At 45.9% G+C, this 23,287-nt stretch overlaps 1 protein-coding gene across 2 annotated transcripts in view; it reads left to right on the forward strand.

The window, feature by feature from the left end:
* CNIH2 (cornichon family AMPA receptor auxiliary protein 2) overlaps positions 1-23,287 on the forward strand; it is a 131,443-nt gene that overhangs the window by 104,788 nt on the left and 3,368 nt on the right. For both annotated transcript variants that reach the window (XM_075837404.1, XM_075837403.1), the window contains one exon: positions 5,131-5,274. In XM_075837404.1, the coding sequence (XP_075693519.1) occupies positions 5,131-5,274 (144 nt within the window). The remainder of the gene's footprint in view (positions 1-5,130; positions 5,275-23,287) is intronic.

Here is a 23,287-nt window from a genome sequence, read left to right on the forward strand (position 1 = left end):
ATGCGATGTCAGCTTCCTGTTTCCTGGTCGGAAGTTGGAATTCCCCCGTGCACGCACTGCCAATGCGAACAGCGCCAAAGGGGGACCAGAGCATTGGAGGACGGTGAGCTGCGGGCCTCTTCACGTGGTCATGGGGGTCCGCCTGATGGGTTCACAGCCCCTGGGCAGCCTGGTGAGTTGACGCCTACGTTACCTTTCCAGCTTTATTGGTGTCGGTGCGGATTATGTTGCGTCGGGTAGCGTTGCGGTGGAGTCAGGGGTCCCAGGGTTACCGGCGAGCGTGGGGGGGGATAGCCTGGCGGAGTTAGTGGGTTGTATAAAGGCGTTGGTGGGCGGCCAGGTGGCACTCCTTCACAAGAACAGGCGATGGCGGCACCGGCCGCGGTTTGGGGGGGGGGCTCTGCTATTAACGCTCCGGTTCTTCCAACCGGGACGGCGGTAACCGTGGGGGCGGCGGATGCAGTGGCGGTGTCGGTGCAAACGGAGTCGCCGAAGGAGGTGGATAGGGTGCGTTTGGATGATCGCGCGCGCGGGGAGGTGTATGTATGTTATGAGGGCCCGTTAGGGGCACATTTGAAGCAGGAGGTTAAAGAGCGTATTTGGAAGGACAAGTACGTGGAAATCTTTTCCCATCTTCCGCTGGAGAAGTTTAATCTAGATAAGGTTAAGCGGGATGAAACGAAGAAAGACGAGGAGGAAAAAAGGCGGTATAGGTTGATTCCAAAAACATTCGTCAATTGGATCCAGGCTTTTGCTATTTTGGCGACTGTTATTGGGGAAAAGGCGCCGGACAATTGTTCGGCGTTATTTTGTTATTTGGACGCGGTGGGGGAGGCACATCGGGTTTATGGGGGCTGTGGTATGACGAACAATTTCGGCAGCGGAAATCGGTGCGGCCAAATATACGGTGGGCTCACAAGGACATAGCCTTGTGGTTGAAGGTTACGGCACTTTTTAAGCAGGGGCAGTCCTTTCCTGGGTGCGGGAATACCGCAGGATCTTCCAGCGGGACTAGCCAGGCCTCGAGTTCCAAACTTGGAACGTGTTGGCAGTTCAACGAGGGGCAGTGTAAATTTGGAGCAATGTGTAAATTCAAACATGTTTGTTCACACTGCAGCAGGCAGTCGCATGGAGCGTCAAAATGTTTTAAAAATGGTAGACGACAAGGGGAAGCCAGCGGTGCGTCTGGTCAAGGGGGAGACTTCGGTGAGGCTCATAAGGATGGCCCCCTTTCTAAGTAGATACCCCGACAAGGAGGGGGCGCAGTTGATTAGTTCGGGTTTTGGTTCTGGTTTTGTTATTCCGCCTCCTTCTCATGAGGTCCCTTTCACGCAGCGCAACCTTAAGTTGGCATATCAGCATGCTGGGGTAGTTTCGGAGAAACTTAGGAAGGAGGTTGATCTGGGTAGAATGGCGGGTCCATTCAGTGCGGTCCCAGTTCCGGGTTTGGTGGTGTCTCCTTTAGGGGTGGTCCCAAAACGGGAATGTAACAAGTTCCGGCTTATTCAGCATTTGTCGTTCCCAAAAGGGGCGTCGGTTAATGATGGCATTGACCCGGACCTGTGTTCTGTGGTATATACGTCGTTTGATGCCGCGGTGGCATTGGTGCGAGGTTATGGAAGAGGAGCATTGATGGCCAAGAAGGATATTCAATCGGCATTTCGCTTATTGCCGGTCCATCCGGACAGCCAGCGGTTGTTGGGCTGTTATTGGGAAGGGGGTTATTTCATTGATCGTTGCCTCTCTATGGGTTGTTCGCTGTCCTGTGCGTATTTTGAGGTTTTTAGTTCTTTCTTGGAATGGGTGGTTAGGGACGTCGCCGGGGTGGAGTCTGTTATTCACTATCTCGACGATTTCTTGTGTGTTGTTCCGGCGAGTTCGGGGGTTTGCGCGAATTTGCTGGAGACAGTTAACTGGGTGTCGCGGGAGTTTGGGGTCCCCTTGGCTGCGGAAAAAATGGAGGGTCCGGTGACGACCATTTGTTTTTTGAGGATTACAATTGATTCGGTGGCTATGCAGTGTCGATTGCCGGAGGATAAGCTGAGAGATTTGCGGTTGGAAGTGGATAGAGCGTGTCGGTTGAAGAAGATTACACTACGTGAATTGCAGTCTTTGTTAGGGAAATTAAATTTTGCTTGCCGCATCATGCCGATGGGCAGGGTGTTTTGTCGTCGGTTGGCAGCGGCGATGGCTGGGGTCAAGGAGCCTCATCATTTCATTCGCTTGATGGCGGATCACAGGGACGATTTGCAGGTTTGGCTCCATTTCTTGGCAAAGTATAATGGTCGCTCTCTTTGGATGTCGCGGGCGCTAGACAGTTTCGATTTGGAGTTGTTTACTGATGCGTCCGCTGCAGTGGGGTTCGGGGCGTTCTTCAAAGGGCAATGGTGCGCGGGGCAATGGCCGGTTTCGTGGGTGGAGGCGGGCTTGACGCGCAACTTGGCCCTGCTCAAACTGTTTCCCATCGTGGTGGCAGTCACCATTTGGGGAAACAGGTTCCGGGATAAGAAAGTGCGCTTCCATTGCGATAATCTGGGTGTGGTGATGGCTATAAATAACACTTCGGCGTCGTCCCCTCCAGTGGTTCGCTTATTGCGTCAGTTGGTGCTTGCCTGTTTGGAGTTGAATGTGTGGGTGGTGGCGGTGCATGTTCCTGGGGTGGAGAATTGTATTGCTGATGTGCTTTCTCGCTCACAGTGGGATCGTTTTCATCATGTGGTTCCGGACGCGGAGTTAACTGGGGTGGAATGTCCCAGTCATCTGTGGGAGCTGGTATCCGGGCGGCAGGTGCCTTGATTGAACGTTCACTAGCCAGTTCCACGTGGTCGGCTTATGCTGCTGGATGAAGGCAATGGGAAGAGTGGGTGAGATCTTTGGGTGATGTGTGTTCTGATGATGATAGGATGGTGGCCCTGTTGTTTTGGTTGGGGAAGCGTTTGCTAAGGGCTGCACGGTCGCCAAGGTTAATCGCTTCGTGGCGGCCATTGCTTTTGGTTTTAAATTACGGGGGTTAGTGGACATCACGAAGCGTTTCTTGGTGGGCCAGGCATTGAGCGGTTTGAGACGGGGTGTAGTGGTGAGAGATCGGAGGCGGCCTAGTGTCTTTTCAATTGTTATGTTCGCTGGAGGTGGTGGTGTGGCAGGTGTGTTGTTCAGTGTATGAGAGCAAGCTGTTTCGGTTGGCTTTCACGTTAGCCTTTTTTGGAGCGTTTCGGGTGGGGGAATTGGTTTCGCCTAGTTCGGTTAGATCGGGGGGCTTGCTGCAGGACAATGTGGATTTATATGAGGACAGGGTGGACATAGTGTTGAGACGGTCAAAAACCGATCAGACAGGTGTGGGACGAAGGGTGGTGTTGTTTGCGGTCCCAGGAAATCCGGTTTGTCCGGTTTTGTGCCTCAGGGAGTACTTAGAGGGATTAGGCCTTTCGGATGCTCTGTTGCTATGACATGCTGACGGCAAGTTTTTGTCGCGTTTCTAGTTCGTCACGGTATTCAGAAAATGCTTGGTGGCCTGTCAGGTGGAGGCGGACCAATACTCGTCTCATTCATTTCGTATTGGGGCGGCAACGGAGGCGGTGAGATGGGGTTTGGATGATACTGGTGTGCGGCGGATAGGGCGTTGGGAGTCGGCGCGTTTCCGGTCTTATGTTCGTCTGCACATGTTGTGAAATGGTAATGTGTAACATGTTCCGGGTGTGTACGTTCCGCCTGTGTAATACTTGTGTGAGGCAGTGAGTGGTGGTGCGTGTATGTTTTCTCTTTGTTTTGCAGGCCGAGGCTCATGTATGGTGTGGATTATGGGGCACTCCTTTGTGTACTGGGGTGCCCTTCGCGCGGATGTACGGCCGGACGGTCGACAGTTCAGGATCCCTCGGGACGTGGCGGTCCTGCGGTGGATGGGTATCCGAGGAATGACATGGAACAGGGTGTTGCCTGAGTTTCATAATTTTGTTACGTTGGACAGGGCATCGGAAGTGCTGTTGTTGCATGTGGGGGGCAACGATTTGGGCCTACGCCCTTTTCGGGAGTTGGTGCGGGACGTTAAGCATGATTTGCTTTGCTTATGGGCGACATATCCTAATCTGGTGACTGTGTGGTCGGAGATGGTCCCGAGGAAGACTTGGTGCATGGCTCGCTCGGTAGCGAGAGTTAACAAGGCCCGCATTAAGGCCAACAGGGCTATATCGGGCTTCGTGGCACGTAATGGCGGGATTGCGGTGCGCCACTGGGATTTGGAGTCTGGGACAGGAAAGTATTGGAGGGAGGATGGAGTGCACCTCAATGATGTAGGCATGGATATATGGAGTCTGGCTTTGACTGATGGAATTGAACGGGCGGTGGGTGTGTGGAGGAGCTCGCAGGCTTGAGGTGGTCAAGGCCTATTTCGCTTTGGCGGGGAGAGTCCTTGAAAAGGTCGTAAAAAGTGGTGGGGGGGAATGCATCACAGGATGCACCCCCAATTAGTCGGCTTCTTAGGGTGTTACCCCTTTTGAAAGCTGTCTTATATATGGTGGTCATCTGCAAAAAGTAATTGGTGCCCCCGGGCCGGGTTACAGCTGGGGGTAAGGTATTGGTGGGCAGATGACCAAAATGTAAATATCGGTGGCTTCAAGGATATGCCCCTGTCATTCTGGTGGTTAAATAATGTTATGACCCTGATAGGGTCGCAGTTGGTTATTTAATGTTATGAAGAATTCCTTTCTGGGGATTCAAAAAGTTATGGTATTTAAAATTCCTTGTTATTTAAATAATAAACGGCTGCTGTGGCCATTAAAATCCAACTCTGTTTCAGTGTCTTCTTTGAGTAATGGGTTAGTTTAGTAAGGGGAGAAGCGACTCGACTTATTTGAGTCATGTACAAAATAGGGAATTTATAATCTGGTGACAGAGCCTCTTTAATACACCCGGTCCTCAACAACTCCTTTAAGATTTTGTAAACAGTTGTATTCAGTTAAATGCAGTCATTTTTTAAGTACCGTACAAGCAGAATTCAAACATCACATTACATTCATACTTCTGCTTATGCGTCAAAGGAGATTACAAGAAGATTGTAACACATACTGATACAACAGAAATTATTCCTATAACTAGAGTATTTCACTAATAAATAAATTTGGTTGCTTGTCATAGGTATTTCCACCGACCTGCTGATGGTTCAGAAGTTATGTTTGACCCAGTGTCCATAATGAATGTGGACATTCTAAATTACTGCCAGAAGGAGGCTTGGTGTAAACTGGCATTCTATTTGCTGTCCTTCTTCTACTACCTGTACAGGTAAGTTATTGGCTATCTCTTGGACATTTCAAACAATATCTTATGATGGGGGCACACCAGTAGACTAAGGGTATGTTCACACGCTTAACAAAAAACGTCTCAAAATATGGAGCTGTTTTCAAGAGAAAACAGCTCCTGATTTTCAGACATTTTTTTTGAGCAACTCGTGTTTTTCACAGCGTTTTTGCTGCGTTTTTTACGGCCGTTTTTGGAGCTGTTTTCAATAGAGTCTATGAGAAAACGGCTCCAAAAACGTCCCAAGAAGTGTTCTGCACTTCTTTTGATGAGCCGTCATTTTACGTGCCGTCTTTTGACAGCGATGCGTAAAATGACAGCTCGTCTGCACAGAACATCGTAAGACCCATTGCAAGCAATGGGCAGATGTTTGCCGACGTATTGGAGCCGTCTTTTCAGGTGTAATTCGAGGCGTAAAACGCCTGAATTACGTCTGAAAATAGGTCGTTTGAACATGCCCTAAGGGTCAGTTCACACAGAGTTTCTTGGTGCTGATTTTGACACGGAAACCGTGCCGGAGTCAGCGCCAAAAAACTTCTGAAATTTCCCCCCATTCATTTCAATGGGAGGCAAATACCTTTTTTTTCCTGAGTGGCTTTTGGCCAATGGCAGGAAAAAAAAAGCGGCATGTTTTTTCCTACTACAGTATCCGTCTCTGACCTCCCAGGCAGAAAAAAACCACGGCGCTCATTTTTGAGCGTTTTTAGCAGCGTTTTTTGCCTTAAAGAGGCTCTGTCACCAGATTTTGCAACCCCTATCTCCTATTGCAGCAGATCGGCGCTGCAATGTAGATACGAGTAATGTTTTGTTTTTTTAAAAACGAGCATTCTTGGCCAAGTTATGACCATTTTTATATTTATGCAAATGAGGCTTTCTAAAGTACAACTGGGCGTGTTTAACGTTAAAGTACAACTGGGCGTGTATTGTGTGTGTACATCTGGGCGTTTTTAACTCTTTTATTAGCTGGGCGTTGTGAATAGAAGTGTATGATGCTGACGAATCGGCATCATCCACTTCTCTTCACAACGCCCAGCTTCTGGCAGTGCACAGACACACAGCGTGTTCTCGAGAGATCACGCCGTGAGGTCACTCACTTCCTGCCCCAGGTCCTGCATCGTGTCGGACGAGCGAGGACACATCGGCACCAGAGGCTACATTTGATTCTGCAGCAGCATCGGCGTTTGCAGGTAAGTCGATATAGCTACTTACCTGCAAACGCTGATGCTGCTGCAGAATCAACTGTAGCCTCTGGTGCCGATGTGTCCTCGCTCGTCCGACACGATGCAGGACCTGGGGCAGGAAGTGAGTGACGTCACAGCGTGATCTCTCGAGAACACGCTGTGTGTCTGTGCACTGCCAGAAGCTGGGTGGTAACGAAGAGAAGTGGATGATGCTGATTCGTCAGCATCATACACTTCTATTCACAACGCCCAGCTAGTAAAAGAAGTAAAAACGCCCAGATGTACTTTAACGTTAAACACGCCCAGTTGTACTTTAGAAAGCCTCATTTGCATAAATATAAAAATGGTCATAACTTGGCCAAAATGCTCGTTTTTAAAAAAACAAAATGTTACTCTTATATACATTGCAGCGCCGATCTGCTGCAATAGGAGATAGGGGTTGCAAAATCTGGTGACAGAGCCTCTTTAAGGAATTCTGAAGCAGATTGTTTCTGCCTGCAAAAAACTCTGTAAACAGGGCCTAATATGACACAAAACTGTGTCTAGAAGGGAGAAGATTATCACAAAGGTGCTTGGAGTGAGTGCACATGTTATTAATGTTAAGTTACACTTCATAATCAAGCTTAATTATCTCTTACTTCTGCTGCCACCATAAAGTTAAATCGTTAAATATGTATAATTATCACCATGTCATTCTTATCAACACAATCACTTAAATTAATCTCTTTCCTTACTGCAGACATAAGGGAAGCTAGAATTTTAGGTGCAGAGTGGGAAGAAAAAGATTGCAAAGATTATTAGTTTAAGGCCACGTTCACCAGGCACAGATTTACCATTTAAAAAAGTCTGAGTCAGAAATTCACAGCTGAAACTCAGATTTCTGCTTCTGATTGGCCACCAGATCCGCTCGCAGATTAGCCCCAATGTAATGCAATCGGGCAAATTGAAATCTTTTCAGTGCAGAATACGTGGCTATGATGAACATGCTGTCGATTTTAATCCGCAGCGCGTTTATTATACCACGCGTATATTTTTGGGCATGTGAAGACGGTATTAAATACCTTATTTACATGCATTGCCAGCAGAATGTTAGCGGTTTCTGTCAGAATTAAGGCAGGGAATCCTGAACTAAATCCTGACTGAATCCTCACAGTGTGAACCTAGCCTAATCTTACAATAGTGTATAGCACACATAGGAAACGTCAGACTATAGCGTGTATGAAATCTTAATGAATATGAAATTTAGGAATGCTGCTGTCTGAAGAGACATTGGGGGAAAGTTACTAATCTAAATTAGCCATAATTATAACTCTATTTGCGACAAAAAAAAAAGTATATATATCGTGCCAGATTTAGGCTGGGTTCACACGAGCACATTAACGTCCGTAATGGACGGACGTATTTCGGCCGGAAGTCCCGGACCGTACTCATTGCAGGGAGCCGGGCTCCTAGCATCATAGTTATGTACGATGCTAGGAGTCCCTGCCTCTCCGTGGAACTCCGTGAAAACATGATTACAGTACGGGACAGTTGTCCTGCAGAGAGGCAGGGACTCCTAGCATCGTACATAACTATGATGCTAGGAGCCCGGCTCCCTGCAATGAGTTCGGTCCGGGACTTCCGCCCGAAATACGTCCGTCCATTACGGACGTTAATGTGCTCGTGTGAACCCAGCCTTATTGTGTGTTTTAGACAGACACTTATTGTGCAGCAGGGGTCGGCAAACTTAGAGAGGTGGAGATCTATTGTTAAAACTTGGGAAGTTGGGAGCATCTTAAATTCTATTCCGTACCAAGATATGACAGGACCACAGGTGGAATGGTGTGTAAGTTATCACCGGCATTGCTAGGGTCTTTAAAGACATAGTCCCTGGATGGAAAATGCTTTTTAAATTAAATTTAGCACTACAGAACAAATAGGGGAATTCAGTACTGATCAGACACAGTCAATTACTACCAGACGGGTGACGTCTTCTTTAATTGGAGATGTTCTCATCTTCTCCATTTGGGGCATACTGCCATGAACGCTTCTTCCAGCCATGACTCCTCTCTGCAGAGTTTGCTGTCCAGCACCCCAAATTGCTGTATTGCAAAGATAATAATGGCATAACAATGGTCACCCTAAAATTAAAATGGCCATACAGCACAGCAAATCACGCCCTGCCTCCACCAGCAGGTAAGCATCAAAACAACTTTAGAGAGCACCACCCTCATTCAATGTGGATGGACCCAATCATTATCACTGAATCACCAATAATGCACCTGACTCCTTTATCATCTCCCCAGAACCCTGACATCAGACCCCAAAATCAATTCAGAACCCAAAATTAATACATATCTTAAACTTCAGACCACAAAAGGGAATATGCCATAAATGTCGGAAAGGAGTGGGTCCCAGAGGTGACACCCACATCTATCTCTAGAATGGGGATTCTTCAATCCCGTCCTGCCAGCTTAGGCAACCGCTGGCCGCCGCATCAAGTTGGAGAATGAATGGAGAGCTTACCGGGAATTATGTAAAAAACTGAGCTCGCTGCGCTACGCTGTTTCTGTAACCTATATAAGTGAAATACGAGTTACGGAAACAGTGTAGCACAGCGTGCTGCGCTGTTTTTCCGTAATTTCCGATCACTGCTATACTGCTTCTTCTCATGGCCGACTCACTGGGTGGGATGGCATCGGGTGACTCCAGTCCATAAGATAAATGCAGGCTCCAGAGCCAAGACCAGGATTTATTAGACATTTATGACATGCCAAAATGATCAAGATTGGAATAACCCTTTAAAATGAATTCAGACCCCAGACTTTAAAATTAATTTGGACCCTAAACTTCAACCCAGTGCTCCTCAACTAATTAGTACCTCAGAGTATTCAGTAATTAAATCACAATTTGTAAATTATTTTAATTCCTGGTGGTCCTGTGCACCTTTATATCTGTCCCAGCCTTGCTGCACAGCTTGTAGGTTGTCTCTATTCTGGCAGCTGTATATCGGTGCAGAGAGTGGGAGGCAGACTCCAAGGATGAGATGACTCTTCCTTGCAGATGCTGATCGGTGGAGCATCATTTAGAGTGGCTAATGCCATAAGCTCTATCGGGAGCAGGCGGCCAGGAATACAGCACGTGCGCAGTTCAGTGCGAGAGAGGGCATGGTGACGCAAATTTTAAACTCCGCTGCAGTTTTTCCTATATGCTTCAGCTAGAAGAGAGTCCAGCTCTCAAATATTCAGGGGAAAAAACTGTTATTGGCGATTCGTACCACGCACCACAGATTTTCATGAATTTCTTGGGACAGCATCTGTTTTAATACACCACCTTCTCAAATGGGATTGCAGTGTTGACTAGTTTTTTCCACTGATGGGCAGAAGGAGCGTGGAATCCAATCAATCTAACTGCTATTGTTTTCCCAGCAAAAAACAGTGTTTCTCGTAGGAAAATTAGTATATTATGTGGCCATGATGATTCATCCAGGATAGCCAATAGGCATACCTGAGGAGTATGTGGTACTGGAATCATAATGAAGCTGGACAATAAAGAGATTACATCAAACCAAAAAGAACGAATGTTGGAGTATTCCCACTCCATGTGCCAGAAGTCAGCATGAAGTCTGCTACATCGGTGACACCTATCATGTGGAAGTCGTCCCATTTTGTGAATGGGGATAAATAGCATTGATGGGCAAAGTATAATTTCGTCCTACGGTTTTTTACTACCGGAGAGACATTTATCAGGGCTTCTAAGGCTTCTTTCAAGTCTTCCGTAGATAGACCAGGAATTTGTGATTTCCATTTGTCTTCTACTGCTAGTTGCATGGATTCCAGTTTGGTTCCTAGGAGGTGGGTATTTAAGGCTGAAATAAGGCCACATGGGACCTTGAGAAGTAAAAATGCCAATCAAAGGGTATTCTGAAATAGGACATGCATTACTTGTAAATTAACTCTGGAGTATGTGGCGCAATTGCAGGTATCTATAAAACGATATGCAAGGAAAGTTAAAGGCTTCTTGCAACTGTGTAAAAGATCTAAGAGTGTCATTCACATATACATCTCACAACACCTTAACACTATATGATATCCATAAAGTAATATCCTCCAATTCTAGGAGATGTGGAAACAATGGGTTATGCCACAATGGTACCATGGAGGGTAGTGCAGTACATTGAGTTACAGCTTTCGCGGCGCGCCACACCTGAGTCGCCAACTTATGTAGAGGGAGCATGCGATGTGGTAAGAGGGTTGACTTCTCTAATACCGGCCATAACGTAGTGGTGTCTAGTTGGAAGGCCAGGTAGTATTCCACGGTTGACGTTATAAGGGTTGGTGTCCAGGTACGTAAATAATGAAATTGCCCTGCCAAAAAAATATAAGTTCAAGTCTGGAAGGGCCATTCCCCCCTGAAGTTTAGGCCTTTGAAAAGTGGCTATGCTTAATTTTTGTCTAAAATTTCCCCATATGAAAGAAGTAAGACCGGATTGTAGTTTGGTGAAGAAAGATTTAGGGATAGGAACAGCGGCATGTTCCAATAGGTATAAACCCTTAGGGAGCAAAATCATTCTGACTAGGTTTATGCGACCCGGTTTGGACAAAGGGAGTGTTCCCCACAACTTGAATTTAGAGTCGACATATTTAAGAAAGGGATAGATAATTTTCTCATGAGAGTGAGTAGCTATTTTAGTAATGGAATTCAAATATCTAGGTATTTTCATTACTACTGACAAGTTATGGTATATATCTGGCCACCCGGCATCCCATAATGGCATGAGAGCTGATTTGCTCCAATTAATTTGAGTTCTGTCTGATACAAAGGGCCAAGGGTCCAATTGCTATAGCAAATGAAAGGGGTGATAATGGAAACCCCTGATGGGTGCCCCTGCCCAAATCAAAGAAGCTCGAGCATTGACCATTCAATAGAATATTAGCCCCAGGCTTCTTATATAATATAGACACCCATTGGATAAACAGGGGGACTAGGTCAAAGCGATTCAGTATCCTCCAACAGGTATTGCCATTCCACCGAGTCAAAGGCTTTGGCAGCGTCGAGCAAAGATAGTTCCCACCTCTTCCCCTGGCCACACCCGCTTGGGAAACCACTTGGACTCTCAGTATGTTGTCCGTGATGCTCTTGCCCGGCATAAATCCAGATTAATCTGGATTGATTATATTAAAAATAACCGAGTTTAGATGATTAGTTAGGTTTTTTTGCCAGAATCTTATAGTAGACATTTAGTAGTGATATGGGTCGGTAAGACCCACATTCCATGGGATCCTCATCTGGTTTCAAGGGTACTACAACAGTAGCATCATTTAGGGAATCTGGGAGTGTATTAGTGTCCAGGGCATGCTGAAACATCTGAAGAAGGGGTGGGCCTAAGTGTTCACAGTATCTGGAGTATACCTCTACAAGGATGCAATCAGGGCCTGCTGACTTCCCCTTGGCCATATCAGATATCGCCCTCTCTACCTATACCAAAGTAAGGTCCACTTCCAGTAGTTGTCGGTCCTCCATTGTTAAATGGGGGAAATTAATAGTGTCTAGATATGTCGTCATATCGGCTTGACTACTAGCAAATTGAGTCGAATATAGATGTTAGTAGAATTCTTTGAATCTGTTTAAGATTTGAGCATTTTCGACAAGGATTTCCCCATGGTCAGAAGCTATCTTATGAATAGCAGGTGAGGAGGCATTTGGGTGGACAATGTGGGCCAAGAGCTTACTCGATTGGTTACCTAATTCAAAATTAGTTAGCATAGTAAAAAACAATTTCCTCTGGGCCTTTTCATGTAAATGCGTTAGATACTGACGCCCTGCCTGCAGCCATGCCTGTTTGTTGGTCAATGTGGGACGTGCAATGAATTCCCTTTCATTATCTATACAATACCTGGCCAAATTTTCCTCATGCCTAGCAGATTCCCTCTTAATAAGGATATTGTGGACCTAAGGCATCTTCGCAGGTATGCTTTCAATGTTTCCCAAAGCAAGGCAGGACTAGTGTTGTCCAAATGAAGGTCAAGGAAAGTATTAAGTTGGTCAGCTATCCTGTTTTGCTCCCCAATACGCTTGAGCAAAAAGGGATGGACTCTCCAGCTGGACACAGATACATTGCTAGATAATTTTAGTTCTATACACAACGGTAAGTGGTCGGATAACCCTCTCACATCATAATAAACATCTATGACTGCTGTGGAAACTGAAGCCATACCAAAAGCATAATCTATGCAGGAGAGGGAATCTCTACCAGCCGAATTACAGGAATCTACTCTATAATTAATGTGTCTGTGCCTCCAAAGGTCCATCCATTCCACCTCATTAAGGAATTTCTGAAAAATCGTTAGGTCTGAGGGGATATCCCTGGGGACAGAGTTAACTTGCAATCTATAAAACATTGGGTTCAAAATCATATTACAGTCTCCTATACAAATAACCCTCGCCTCAGGATGTTGAATCGCAAAGAGGGCAGCCTGGTGTAGAAGGGACATGCTGGAAGTCGGGGTGTATATAACCATAATTACATATGGGACACAGTTGATGTAATACATATCTGTTCTAGTGAGCTTGTAAAACAAGTGGTTTGTATATCAAGTGGAGTTTGTTTTTTTGTAACTGGGATAATGGACAGCAAGATTGGAGGTTTTCTTCACTGCACAGTTTGCCATATGTATGCACGACTGGAGCAGGAGTTCCAGGGTGAATACCTCTGTGGCAGATGTGAGCATGTTGGTCACCTGGATGCTCGCATTAGAGATCTGGTGTAGCAAAATGCAACACTGAGGAAGATAGACAATCTTGAGCGGAGCATGCTGCTCACAGAGCATGCAGTTAGTGGGTTAGAACTGGAGGGTGAAGACATGGGTGAGCAGGATCAGGCAAGTAGCTGGGTTAATGTAGTTAGGGGCAGTAGAAAGGGGTCCAAGAAAATGAAGGCCAATCCTGTTTCTGACATTGCAAGCAAAATTGCCAAGTTGGGTGATGATGCGAGGGTGTCAGTCTCAGAAATGGCAGCCCTAGTGGATACTGATCTCCCTAACAGCCGGGAGAACATTCCAGCTAGTAGTCGGCGGGATGGTAATGCAGGTAAGCCAAGACAATTGATGGTCATAGGGGATTCTATAATCAGGAAGACGGATAGAATAATTTGTCACCAAGACCTCCTCAACCGAATGTTTTGCTGTCTCCCTGGTGCCAGGGTTCGGCATGTTGTGGAACGGGTGGACAAATTGCTGGGAGGGGCTGGTGATGATCCAGCTGTTGTGGTCCATGTCGGTACCAACGACAGAATAAATGGTAGGTGGAGGAGCCTTAAGAATAATTTGAAAGAACTAGGCTACAAGCTGAAGGGAAGGACCTCCAAGGTTGTATTCTCTGCCTGTGCCATGCGCATCACAGGAAAGACAGCGGGAACTCAGGGAGTTAAATGCATGGCTTAATTTTTGGTGTAGAGGAGAAGGCTTTGGGTTCCTAGAGCACTGGGCTGACTTTTCATTGGGGTACAAACTGTATTCTGCAGATGATTTGCACCTAAATGGAAGGGGGTCCGCTGTGCTGGGGGAGAGAATTCTAGCTGGAGTGGCGGAATGTTTAAACTAGGGCTGAGAAGGGAGGTCAATGTAGAAAAAAAAGGGGTAGTCAGGTTAGAGAGGAGTCAGACTATATTGGTGGGGGGAGAAACAGACTGTGGGGAGAGGACTAGACAACAGGATAAGGAGATCCTTTTGTTACAAAACAGCAGTGTAAATAAAAATGCCCAAATAACGTCAAATCACATTTCTGATAATAAAAGTGAAAAACTGAAAGGCAAGTTAAAGTGTATGTTCACAAATGCCAGAAGTCTAGCAAGCAAAATGGGGGAGTGGAGGCCTTGGTACTGGAAGAAAATATAGATATAGTTGGTGTTGCTGAAACATGGCTGGACCCTTCACATGACTGGGCTGTAAAGCTACAGGGTTTTACACTGTTTCGGAAAGACAGGACAAATAGGAAACGTGGTGGTGTATGTCTGTATGTGAGAAGTGATATGAAGGCGAGTGTGAAAGAGACAATAGTGGGTGAATACTGTGAGGAGGTTGAAACCTTGTGGGTGGAACTAGAATGGGAGGTAAACGCTGAAAAAAATACTTTTAGTGTAATCTATAGACCCCCCAATATAACTGAGGAGATGGAAGGTCAGTTATATAAACAGATGGAGCGGGCTGCACAGGCGGGTACTGTAGTAATAATGGGAGATTTTAATTTCTGGGATATTAATTGGTGTCATAGTTCGGCTTCAACTGCAAAAGGGAGACATTTCCTCAACCTGTTGCAGGAAAATTTTATGGGCCAGTTTGTGGAAGACCCGACTAGAGGTGAAGCTCGGTTGGAACTGGTCATTTCTAATAATGCAGATCTTGTTGGGAATGTCAATGTTCGTGAAAACCTTGGTAACAGTGATCACAATATAGTTACATTTTACCTATACTGTAAAAAACAAACACAGGCTGGGAGGGCAAAAACATTTAATTTTAAGAAAGCCAATTTCCCCAGGATGAGCGCTGCAATTCAGGATATAGACTGGGAAGAACTAATGTTAAATAATGGTACAAATGATAAATGGGAGATTTTCAAATCTACTTTGGGTAATTATAGTGCAAAATTTATTCCTATAGGTAACAAGTATAAACGACTAAAATTAAATCCCACATGGCTTACACCTTCTATGAAAGGGGCAATACATGACTTAAAAGTGCATTTAAAAAATACAAATCTGAGGGTACAGCTGTAGCCTTTGTAAAATATAAAGAGCTTAATAAAATCTGTAAAAATGTAATAAAATTAGCAAAAATACAAAATGAAAGGCAGGTGGCCAAGGATAGTAAAACAAATCCCCAAAAATTCTTCAAGCATATAAATGCAAAAAAACCAAGGTCTGAACATGTAGGACCCCATGATAGTGGTAATGGGGAGTTGGTCACAGGGGATCAAGAGAAGGCAGAGTTACTAAATGGGTTCTTTAGCTCTGTATATACAACAGAAGAAAGAGCAGCTGATGTAGCCGGTGCCAGTGCTGTTAATATATCAGTTGATATACTGAATTGGATGAAAAGGGCTCTAGGTCTTCCCCGGGTAATTATAGACCAGTAAGCTTAACATCCATCGTGGGGAAAATGTTTGAGGGGCTATTGAGGGACTATATACAGGATTATGTGACAAAAAATAGTATTATAAGTGACAGCCAGCACGGTTTTACTAAGGACAGAAGTTGTCAAACTAACCTGATCTGTTTTTATGAAGCGGTGAGCAGAAGCCTAGACAGAGGGGCCGCTGTAGATATAGTGTTTTTGGACTTTGCAAAGGCATTTCACACTGTCCCTCATAGACGTCTAATGGGTAAATTAAGGACTATAGGTTTAGAAAATATAGTTTGTAATTGGATTGAGAATTGGCTGAAGGACCGTATCCAGAGAGTTGTGGTAAATGATTCCTACTCTGAATGGTCCCCGGTAATAAGTGGTGTACCCCAGGGTTCAGTGCTGGGACCACTATTATTCAACTTATTTATTAATGATATAGAGGATGGAATTAATAGCACTATTTCTATTTTTGCAGATGACACCAAGCTATGTAATATAGTTCAGTCTATGGAAGATGTTCGTGAATTGCAAGCGGATTTAAACAAACTAAGTGTTTGGGCATCCAGTTGGCAAATTAAGTTTAATGTAGATAAATGTAAAGTTATGCATCTGGGTACCAACAACCTGCATGCATCATATGTCCTAGGGGGAGCTACACTGGGGGATTCACTTGTTGAGAAGGATCTGGGTGTACTTGTGAATCATAAACTAAATAACAGCATGCAGTGTCAATCAGCTGCTTCAAAGGCCAGCAGGATATTGTAGTGTATTAAAAGAGGTCAGGGACAGGGATGTAATATTGCCACATTACAAAGCATTAGTGAGGCCTCATCTAGAATATGCAGTTGAGTTCTGGGCTCCAGTTCATAGAAAGGATGCCCTGGAGTTGGAAAAAATACAAAGAAGAGCAACGAAGCTAATAAGGGGCATGGAGAATCTAAGTTATGAGGAAAGATTAAAAGAATTAAACCTATTTAGCCTTCAAAAAAGACGACTAAGGGGGGACATGATTCATTGATATAAATATATTAATGGCACATACAAAAAATATGGTGAAATCCTGTTCCATGTAAAACCCCCTCAAAAAACAAGGGGGCACTCTCTCCGTCTGGAGAAAAAAAGGTTCAACCTGCAGAGGCGACAAGCCTTTTTTACAGTGAGAACTGGGATTCTTTGGAATAGCCTACCGCAGGAGCTGGTCACAGCAGGGACAGTAGATGGCTTTAAAAAAGGGTTAGATAATTTCCTAGAACAAAAAAGTATTAGCTCCTATGTGTAGAAATTTTTTCCTTCCCTTTTCCCGTCCCTTGGTTGAACTTGATGGACATGTGTCTTTTTTCAGCCGTACTAACTGTAACTATGTAATATCTACCATCAGAATCTATTTCAACTTGGTTTCCCATCTCAAATTTCTATAAAACAAGTAGTGACACACCTCTAGAGTAAGAAGTATGAGTGGAATGATCAGACCACTGCACCCACGGCTTAGACATATACTTAGTAGTATCGGAAGTCAAATGAGTCTCTTGAAGACACAGTATCTGTTGTGCAACTCTTCTCACATAGGAGAAGAGTGTGATCCTTTTTTTGGGCTACCCATACCTCTAACATTCCAGCTCAGTAGTTTTAAATTAGCCATGAAGATAGAAATTGATATAAGTAATAGGACAAAACAACGGGTATATCATCCTCACCAGGCCACCTCTTCATCCCTGTAGAATAATGCATCGGCTTGTGACCATTCTCAAAAGTAGTGACACTAAACATAAAAAAAAAAAAAAGGAAAAGCAGATCGTACACATGTGCATTAACAACAAAAAAAAACAAAAAACTTTAGAACATAAAACAATCATAGGATTGTTAGAACAAGTCGTGGTTAGGTATAGGGTTGCTTGTGTTGCAAAAGGAAGAGGAAGGAAGTGCAACAGCTTTCTCGTGACTAAATGCTAATAAGTATGACATTGCAGTATAATGCCTTGCTGGTGCTGATGTGATATTGATATCCTAACACATAAAAGCGTTGGTATGTGAGGGAAATACAGGCAAACAATACAAGCCAGGGGCATACTTACTATGCCCTAGCACATCAGAATAAAAGTTCCATATCCATCAGTGATCGGAGAGAGGCCTATATTGGTACCAGCTTGATCTGCAAATTGGAAGTGTAGGGGATAGAAACGACAAAAGACTTGTAAAGGATCTGCCAGACACAGTTTCTGTGTCTACGCCCGTGGTTAATCAGTCTGCATCTGCTCCTAGGTCTGATAGAGTGACTCGATCTGCTACCACTCAGGCTGGTAAGCTGAGGAGTGGGAGAACCTATCACAGCCTGGCCAGACGGTTCTAGCTCCCGCCCTCGGTCTATTTATACCTTCATTTCCTGCTGTCCTTTGCTTGTGATTCTTTCCTGTTTCCTGGCTCTGCTATTCCTGCTATTACTACTGACCTTGCTTAATTTTGACCCTGGCTTTACTGACTACGCTCCTGCTCTGCGTTTGGTACCTCGTACACTCCTGGTTTGACTCCGCTCGTTCACTACTCCTGTTGATCACGGAATTGCCGTGGGCAACTGCCCCATTTCCCTTAGCTTCTATGTACCCTTGTCTGTTTGTCTTTCGTGCACATATTGAGCGTAGGGACCGTCGCCCAGTTGTACATCGTCGCCTAGGACGGGCCGTGCAAGTAGGCAGGGACTGAGTGGCGGGTAGATTAGGGCTCACCTGTCTGTCTCCCTACCCTGACATTACATAATCACAAGCCCATATACCTTTTCTACCCTGGTCCCTGACACACTATGGACCTCCTTGAGACCCTGGATCAGCAAATGCAGGGTCTCTCCCTACGGGTCCAAGCCCTGGCTCAGAGGTGCAACCAGCGTGATGCCACCCTGGTAGTGCCCCCCACCTCACCTCTTGAACCCCACCTCAAGTTGCCTGACCGGTTCTCAGGGGACCGGAAGACTTTTTTCTCCTTTCGGGAGAGTTGTAGGTTCTATTTCTGTCTAAGGCCCCACTCCTCAGGTTCTGAGAGCCAGCGAGTGGGTATAATTATGTTCCGGCTCCAGGACGGGCCCCAAGAATGGGCCTTCTCCTTGGCTCCTGACGCCCCTGAACTTTCCTCTGTTGATTTTTTTTTCTGCTCTCGGGCTCATATATGACGAGACTGACCAGACTGCCTTTGCAAAGAGTCAGCTGGTTGCAGATGCATAATCCCACGTTTAACTGGAATACTGGGGATCTTACCAAATGGGGTAATGAATGCATGACGTCCTGTTTTTCTGTTAATTTTATTTCTCTCCCTGAGGAGGTGAACACGCTAACTGAGTTTATTCAGGACTTCGCTGATGTTTTTTCTAAAAAGACCTCTGAAGTGTTACCTCCTCATAGAGAATATGATTGCGCTATCGATTTGGTACCAGGAGCTGAGCTCCCTAAGGGTAGGATATTTAATCTCTGTTGTCCCGAACGTGAAGCCATGAGAGAGTATATCCAGGAATGCCTGGCCAAGGGTTACATTCGCCCCTCTACTTCTCCGGTAGGTGCTGGCTTCTTCTTCGTAGGGAAGAAGGATGGTGGTCTTAGGCCGTGCATCGATTACTGAAACTTGTATAAGGACACTGTAAGGAACCAGTATCCCCTTCCTTTGATTCCTGATCTCTTCAATTAGGTTCAGGGGGCCCAATTGTTCTCTAAGTTTGATCTGCGGGGGGCTTATAACCTTATCCGCATCAGAGAGGGGGATGAGTGGAAGACTGCGTTTAACACGCCCGAAGGTCATTTCGAATACCTCGTCATGCCCGTAATGCTCCCGCGGTCTTCCAGAATTTCATAAATGAGATTTTAAGAGACTACCTGGGGGTATTTCTCGTAGTGTACCTTGATGACATACTTGTGTTTTCCAAGGACTGGTCCTCCCACATTGAGCATGTCAGGAAGGTGCTCCAGGCCCTTCGGGAAAACAAATTCTTTGCTAAAACCGAAAAATGTGTGTTTGGGGTGCAGGAGATACCATTTTTGGGTCAAAGCTTCACTCCTAATGAATTCTGCATGGACCCTGCCAAGGTTCAGGCTGTGGCTGAATGGGTCCAACCTGCCTCCCTGAAAGCGTTACAGTGCTTCCTGGGGTTTGGGATTTTATCATCGATCTGCCTCCATGTCAAGGCAAGTCGGTGGTGTGGGTTGTAGTAGACCACTTCAGTAAGATGTGCCGCTTTGTGCCCCTCAAGAAACTACCCAATGCCAAGACGTTAGCTACCTTGTTTGTCAAACACATCCTGCGTCTCCATGGGGTTCCTGTCAATATTGTTTCTGACAGAGGGGTACAATTTGTTTCATTGTTTTGGAGAGCTTTCTGTAAAAAGTTGGAGATTAATCTGTCCTTCTCCTCGGCCTTCCATCCTGAAACTAATGGCCAAACTGAGAGGACTAATCAGTCTCTAGAACAATATTTAAGGTGTTTTATCTCTGACTGTCAATATGATTGGGTCTCCTTCATTTCCCTTAATAACCGGGTCAGTAACTCGTCAGGGGTCTCCCCCTTTTTCTGTAATTTTGGGTTTAATCCACGGTTCTCCTCCGTTTCACCTGGTGGTTCCAACAATCCTGAGGTAGATGTCATTCATCGGGAACTGTGCACAGTCTGGGCCCAGGTTCAGAAGAACCTAGAGGCGTCCCAGAGCATACAAAAGACTCAGGCAGATAGAAGACGTTCTGCTAACCCCTTGTTTGTGGTCGGGGATCTGGTGTGGCTGTCTTCAAAAAATTTGCCCCTTAAAGTCCCGTCAAAAAAATGTGCTCCCCGGTATATAGGGCCGTACAAGGTCATTGAGGTCGTTAACCCTGTGTCCTTCCGACTGGAGTTACCCCCATCTTTTCAAATACACGACGGTTTTCATGCCTCTCTCTTGAAACGCTGCTCCCCGTTCTTGGTTACCTTGAGGAAACCTCTGGTCTCTGTTCTCACCCCTGAAGGGGTAGAATTCGAGGTGGCCAAGATTGTGGACAGCAGGATGGTCCAAGGCTCCCTCCAGTACCTGGTCCATTGGAGAGGATACGGGCCTGAGGAGAGGACTTGGGTAGCCGCCCAGGATGTTCAGACTGGGGTATTGCTCAGGAGGTTCCATCTTCGGTTCCCCAATAAGCCAGGTCCACCTAGAAAGGGTCCAGTGGCCCCTCATAAAAGGGGGGGGGGTACTGTAAAGGATCTGCCAGACACAGCTTCTGTGTCGACGCCCGTGGTTAATCAGTCTGCATCTGCTCCTAGGTCTGATAGAGTGACTCGATCTGCTACCACTCAGGCTGGTAAGCTGAGGAGTGGGAGAACCTATCACAACCTGGCCAGACGGTTCTAGCTCCCGCCCTCGGTCTATTTATACCTTCATTTCCTGCTGTCCTTTGTTTGTGATTCTTTCCTGTTTCCTGGCTCTGCTGCTCCTGCTATTACTACTGACCTTGCTTCATTTTGACCCTGGCTTTACTGACTACGCTCCTGCTCTGCGTTTGGTACCTCGTACACTCCTGGTTTGACTCGGCTCGTTCACTACTTCTGTTGCTCATGGTGTTGCCGTGGGCAACTGCCCCATTTCCCTTAGCTTCTATGTACCCTTGTCTGTTTGTCTGTCATGCACATATTGAGCATAGGGACTGTCGTCCAGTTGTACGCCGTCGCCTAGGACGGGCCATGTAAGTAGGCAGGGACTGAGTGGCTGGTAGATTAGGGCTCACCTGTCTGTCTCCCTACCCCGACATTACAAGACTACTCTGAATGCAAGTAGTTAAAAAAATGCAGTGTGGAATGTAAATTTGTTTGCAGATATGTCTTTGTGGAAGGTAGGATGAAAACAAAGTCATGGATTAAGTCATACAGAAGGTAGTATCGGCCCACTTGTATATAGAGCCACACAGCCCCTCTCCCTTGTATATAGTGCCCCACAGCGCTCCCCTTGTGTATAGTGCTACACAGCGCCCCCTTACATATAGTGCTACACAGCACCCCCCTCATTGTATATAGTGCTACACAGCACCCCCCTTGTATATAGTGCTACACAGTGCCCCCTCTTGTATATAGTGCTACACAGTGCTCCCTCCTTGTATATAGTGCTACTCAGCCCCCCTTGTATATAGTGCTACACAACGCTTCCCCCTTGTATATAGTTCTACACAGCGCTCCCCCTGTTGTATATAGTGCTACACAGATTCCCCCTTGTATATAGTGCTACACAGTGCCCCCCTTGTATATAGTGCTACACAGCCCCCCTTGTATATAGTGCTATAGGAATGAATGGGGCCGCAATTCTCCCGTGGATTTTCGGGGGAATTGCGGCCGCAAAAGCACGTTCGCATGGGGCCTAAGGGTGTGTTCACAGCGGTGTTTGGGTTCCGTCAGGGGAACCCATGAACGCAATCCAAACGGAAACCATAGCTTCCGTTTGCATTACCATTTATTTCAGTGGTAATGCTTCTTTTGCAAATTGTTTCGGTTTGTCTTCGTTCTGGAACGGACACAAACGGAAACCATTTGCAACGGAAATGTTACCATTGAAATCAATGGTAATGCAAACGGAAGCTATGGTTTCCGTTTGGTTTGGGTTCATGGCTCCCCCTGACGGAAAGGTCTGTCGGAAGCCATCAATGGAAGCCCGATGCAGATATGAACAGGCCCTAATTCAGCATTTGGCGGCCCCACTTTTAACCTTGCCCGCCCTGGGCAAGCTCAATTCAAATTTAACCTCATCGATTTTCCCCATGAGGATATTGTTACTGGACGTGATGACACTCAACAGTTGCTCAGACACCTGTCGAAGAGTGGGTTTGGATTCTGCAGTGGAACTCATGGGTGGATGTCCCGGAGGTTGTGGTGAGGAAAAAGAGCTGGCCCCTTAATCGGTAGAGTCTCTAGCGAAGCCTTTAAGCTTGGCAGCAGCATTTGCCGATGGTGGTTTAAGCATGTTTTTTTCGGATCTTTGCCTTACGTCGTCTGAACTGGTACGTAGAAATTTTGGCGGCTGTGAAATTTCAAGAATTTTGAAGTCACGAGTGCTGCTTGATTAATTTCAGCAGATCTAACGCATCATAATGGTATGGTGTAGATGGTAGCACCCTTTGTCCGCCAGTGAGGAATCGTTATAGCGCGCCATGAGGTATGAAGATAGCTTTTCAGTGAGGGTAAAGTGAAGCAAGTCCAGTATCTGTTAACTGTACCGCTTGAGCTGTGTAGAACCACCAATGCACAATCCTGAGCAGAAGTTTTCATAAATGATATATACGGTCCAAAGCACAGTCCAATAGGATCAATTACAGGTGGAGTGTTTCTGGACCCTTCAGCAGGAGTATACTAGAGTAGTTCCAAGGAGGCCGCCATTAATTTTGGCCGCGGCTTCAGGGTACAGACTAGGCCTCAATTTAAAAAAAATAGTAATAATCGCTGCAGCAGCTGCTAGCAGATGTAGGTTCACCCAGAGATGTCCCTGGATCTTCGTCGCTAGTTGTATGTGGCCTAATTAGCGATAAGGCAGTAGCAGGAGGCTCCTGTTCCAGAAGCCGCCTTCAATTTAGGCTGCGGCTTCTGGGCGCAGACTAGGCTGCAATTTCAAGATTTCTGCAGCGACGGCTAGTAGGTGCAGGTGCAGTCAAGGACGTCCCTGGGCCTCCATTGCTAGGTACCAGTGTCCCAATTATCAGTAGGACAATGTCGGGAGGCTCCAGTTCCGGCACCTGA

Source organism: Rhinoderma darwinii, chromosome 9, assembly GCF_050947455.1.
Source record: "Rhinoderma darwinii isolate aRhiDar2 chromosome 9, aRhiDar2.hap1, whole genome shotgun sequence".
In the NCBI taxonomy this organism is placed as follows: Eukaryota; Metazoa; Chordata; class Amphibia; order Anura; family Rhinodermatidae; genus Rhinoderma; species Rhinoderma darwinii.